This window comes from Oryx dammah, unplaced genomic scaffold (assembly GCF_014754425.2).
Source record: "Oryx dammah isolate SB20612 unplaced genomic scaffold, SCBI_Odam_1.1 HiC_scaffold_654, whole genome shotgun sequence".
Taxonomy (NCBI): Eukaryota; Metazoa; Chordata; class Mammalia; order Artiodactyla; family Bovidae; genus Oryx; species Oryx dammah.
The window spans coordinates 5,883-9,899 of NW_024070807.1; the positions used below are offsets into that span (position 1 = coordinate 5,883).

A 4,017-nucleotide genomic window follows, 5' to 3' on the forward strand; every position below is an offset into this window, starting at 1 on the left:
CCAGGAGCTAAGGGGTCCAGAGCCCTTCCATGCGGCTCTGCAGAGAGGTCTGCGGCCCTAAGTGTCCCCATGTCTCCTTCCCACCCCCTGATGAGCCAGGTCCTTCGCAGCTACAATGTCATGGACATGACGAACACGACCTGCCAGGATCTTCAGACTGAAGTGACGGTCACGGGCCACGTCGAGTACACGAGTGAGTGTTGGGGTCACAGGCTGTGGGTCTCTGAGGGGGTGGTGCCAGGGCTGAGCCACAGCGCTGTCCCCTCGCAGTGGAGGCTGAGGAGGACTACGAGGAATACGAGTGTGAGGACTCTCCAGCCGGGGATGACCCCGAGGCCTACTCCCGGCCCGTGACACCCCTAAACCTGTTTGACAGGTGGAGGAACTACTCTAAGATGGAGGCCGCCAAGACAGCCAAGGAACTGAAATCCAGGGTGCATCCGGTGAGCCAGGTAGGGGGACCCAGACAATAGGCACGTGTCTCCACAGGCAAGATTGCCAAGGTGGGGCTGTCGGGCATGGCCATTGCGGACTTCACCCTCCTGAGTGGATTCCACGCCCTGCGGGCTGACCTGGAGAAGGTGTGACCAGCCACCCAGAGGGGCTGCTTGTGCCCCCAGGAGCCCTGCCCCATCCCCGCAGCAGCCCCAGCTGCTGAGCCCTGTCACATGCACGCGGCCAGGGGCTTCCTCCTTGTGACTCCCGGCTCCTGTTCCCCACAGCTGACCTCCCTCTCCGACCGATACATGAGCCACTTTGAGACCGAGGGTCCCCACGTGCTGCTGTACTTCGACTCGGTGAGCAAGGAGGGTGACAGAGGGGCCCACAGCTGGCACTGGGTTTCCTGAGCTCAAGTTAGGAGGATTCCCAGGAGGCAGGTGTATCAGCAGCTACTGCTCTGGGAGAGAACTTGGGGTGTGAGCAGGGAGACAGGATAGGAGGGGGTCAGAGCCTTGGCCAGGGAGGTTCCCCGCTGCCTGCAGGGAGGTGGGGCTGAGCCCCTTCTGGGGCTTTGGGTCCAGTGCCAGTCAGCCGGGAAGGGCTTGAGAGAGCGCCTTTCATAAAGCTGAATGTATTCAACTTGAGGGACTGCTTTTTTTTTCATTGACCTTTTCTTTCTTTTTTGTTTTTGATATAAATGTGTATTTTGTCTCTTTTGAAATGATGGTGATTTTAGATGAATCGTTGTTTTTATTTTTCCCCATGGCCACCTTTGACTAACACACAGTTATCAACCCTCTGATGACCCTCAAAAAAGTTTTTTGAACATTTACTGTAACCTCTTGGAGAAAAACGTGAAAAAGGCGTGTTAATACTGTGATACCATTCGTCAGGCGTGTTAAGACTGAGATACAGCTGGCCAGGTATTTGTGCATCAGGGAGACCCTCCCTGCGCAGTGTGTGCAGAGGGGACAGATCCTGTCGGCTTGAGAAGCCAGGCAGAGGAGTCTGGTTGAACATAGTGGAAAATGAGGAAGAGGTCAAGTTGGGGAGCTCACCATGCAGCTTAGGAAGGAAACTCATGTGGGATACCAGGCTCAACTGGACCAGTGTAGGCAAGAGGAGAGGGATCTGGGCCTAGACATGAGTGGTGGAGTCACAGAGGGCAAGCAGAGGGCTAGCACTTGCTGTTACCAAGCAGAAAAGGGAGGCCTTAGCTGTATCATTGAGGCTATTGAGAGGGTGAATGGGTTTGGAGGGCAGGCAGACGGAATCGGGACAGTTTAATACATCCTCTGAAAGTCCCAATACAAGAGAAAGGCTGAACGTTTGGGAGAAACTGCCCACCTGCAGAGTTTGTGGAATGATGAGACCACCCTGGGGAGCCCAGAGAAGGGGAAGGGCCTGGGCTGGGGCCCGTGCCTCTGGGAGGGACGAAGCGGGAAGGGCAGAAATGACCAGGTCAGAGTCAGGGGTGGTCTGGAAGCTAGCCCTGAGGGTAGGGAGAGCTTCGTGAAGAATGTGTCCCTGAAGTGAGCCTCTGTGAAGGTGCCAGGACAAGAGACTGGAGTTGAGGTCACCGTTTGGGCAGTGAAGTCAGCAGAGATCTTGGAGAGCAGTTTTTAGAAATCCCAAGGCTGGAAGGTAAGAAAACATAAAGGACACTGAAGATAAGGTCGACCGGAACCAAACAGGCTGAGAAAATCCATCATAGCGGTCTATGAAAGCTCAGGGCCCGGAGGTGGGTCCCTGACTTCCCTGCCCCCCATCTCCCCCGCCAGGTCCCCACCTCCCGGGAGTGCATTGGCTTTGGAGCTGTGCAGGAGGTGCCCCCGGCGCTGGTACAGCCAGCCAGGGCCGTCCTGTGTGAATACTACAACCCCGGTGAGAAGCTGGGGATACTTGGGAGGGTTGGGGTAAGTGGCAGTGAGGAGTGGCAAGGGAGTCCTGTGGATCCAACGCCGAGAGGGAGAGAGAGGGCAAGTGCCCTAACACCCCTCTGCTTTTCTCCAGAGCACAAGAGTTCTGTGTTTTATGGGGCACCACGTAAAAGAAAACTCTTCTCCATGTTGTGCTCTGCAGCCTCTGCCAGTGTGGTGGGGGTGAGGCCCCTCACCATTGATCTCAGGGTACCAGGTTTACAGCGGGGAGGGCAGGGGTTTGTACGGGAGCAATAAAAGGAGACACCGAGGCACGTGACTGGTCGAGTCCTCCCCCCACCCCTCCCCCATCACTGGGCACTGGCGCTCTCCCAGGCCCCGGCCTCCACCCCCCGGGGCTGCAGCCACACCTGGAAAGGCTGGACCTTGAGGTTGACGCCGCAGTAGGGATCCGGCTGCAGCGACGGCAGGGCGCCCACGGGCGGCGGCAGCAGGGTGAAGGCCTGCAGCAGTCGCAGGAGCACCAGGAAGAGCTCCAGGCGCGCCAGCGACTCGCCCAGGCACACACGTGCCCCGCAGCCAAACGCTAGCACGCTGGGGTTCGCGCCCGGCTGCAGGAAGCGGTCTGCGGGGCGGAAGGACCGATCCGGGCTCAGAGGCTGCCAGATACGGGCCCCGCTGCACCGCCACCCACCACCGCGGGCACCCGCCTCGCCACGCCAGAACTCATACGGCTGCTCCCAGACGGTCTCGTCCAGGTGGGCACCTTAGAGGTTGGGGATAACGACCATGCCCTCAGGGATGTCGTAGCCGAAGAGGCTGAGAGTTAGGGTTAAGTGAGAGGCCCGCCAGGACCCTGCTGGGGCCTTGGCCATTCATCCCTAGGCCTCTGGAGTCACTTGCTAGGCCAGGGGCAGCACCTCTGCAATGGTGACCTTTAGCAAGGGCAGCTGACCGCTATCCTTTTATGTGACTCCAGGGTTCGAGGCTCTGGGCCCAGCTCACGATCCATCTCCTCCTAAAGTTATTGCTGAATCTGAGAAATGGAACCCAAGTCCTGTCACTGCCCAGCCCTCAGCTGCCAACCTCCACTGTGTGTGTGTGTGTGTGTGTGCGCACACAGGCACGCTAGTCACTCAGTCGTGTCTGACTCTTTGAGAGCCCATGGGCTGTAACCCTCCAGACTCCTCTGTCCGTGGAATTCTCCAGGCAAGAGTACTAGATGGGTTTCGATTCCCTCTTCCAGGGCATCTTCCCAACCCAGGGGTTGAACCTGAGTCTCCCACATTGCAGGCAGATTCTTTACTGTCTGAGCCACTAGGGAAGCACAAACTTCCACCATTCCCTGAAGGATCGCATAGGCAAATATGTGCCAAGTAGGAGAACCCGTGCCAATCCCATGACCCACCCAGTCCTACCCCCCACAACACAGCCTGCATTGCCATCAGTGAGGTAGGTTCCCACCACCTGGCCAGGCTGCCAGGAAGGATCCCTTGGCCTCCTCCAGGGCATACCTCGGGGTGGTGAAGCAGAAAGGCCACAGCCCAGGAGAGGGTGCTGGCCGTGGTTTCAGTGCCCCCGATGAAGAGGTCCACCACAGACATGTGCACGTGTCCTTCCAGGAGCTGTCCCGGGCCCTCTTCTACTCTTTGCCTCCCTACCCCCTGGAGCATGTAGTCCATCATATCCCTCCACT

The 4,017-nt window shown here is 58.2% G+C and overlaps 2 protein-coding genes across 8 annotated transcripts in view; one reads left to right on the plus strand and one right to left on the minus strand.

The window, feature by feature from the left end:
* Positions 1-2,632, plus strand: part of LOC120859350 (complement C4-A-like) — an 8,504-nt gene extending 5,872 nt beyond the window's left edge. The window contains exons 19-23 of one of the 7 annotated variants that reach the window (XM_040235489.1): positions 100-193; positions 490-581; positions 723-797; positions 2,223-2,325; positions 2,455-2,632. In XM_040235489.1, coding sequence (XP_040091423.1) covers positions 100-193; positions 490-581; positions 723-797; positions 2,223-2,325; positions 2,455-2,618 — 528 coding nt within the window. In that variant the 3' untranslated portion in view covers positions 2,619-2,632. Of the gene's footprint in view, positions 1-99; positions 194-270; positions 582-722; positions 1,777-2,222 lie in introns of those variants that run through there. The other 6 variants (XM_040235487.1, XM_040235490.1, XR_005720058.1 and 3 more) reach the window with 6 other exon arrangements.
* On the minus strand, positions 2,489-3,925 carry LOC120859351 (steroid 21-hydroxylase-like). Its single transcript, XM_040235494.1, has 2 exons — positions 3,832-3,925; positions 2,489-3,087 (listed from the first exon to the last, which is right to left on the minus strand). Exons 1-2 carry the CDS (start codon positions 3,923-3,925, stop codon positions 2,672-2,674), a joined length of 510 nt encoding a protein of 169 aa, XP_040091428.1. The 3' UTR covers positions 2,489-2,671.
* Between the last annotated feature and the right edge of the window lie 92 nt (positions 3,926-4,017).

Excerpts from the sequence above, each read along its gene's own strand:
- LOC120859351 (XM_040235494.1), bottom strand. The coding sequence starts at position 3,925 with ATGTCTGTGGTGGACCTCTTCATCGGGGGCACTGAAACCACGGCCAGC. Across the intron at positions 3,088-3,831 it reads GCTTCACCACCCCGAGGTAT|GTGCCCACCTGGACGAGACC; the intron begins GCCCTGGAGGAG and ends CCAACCTCTAAG.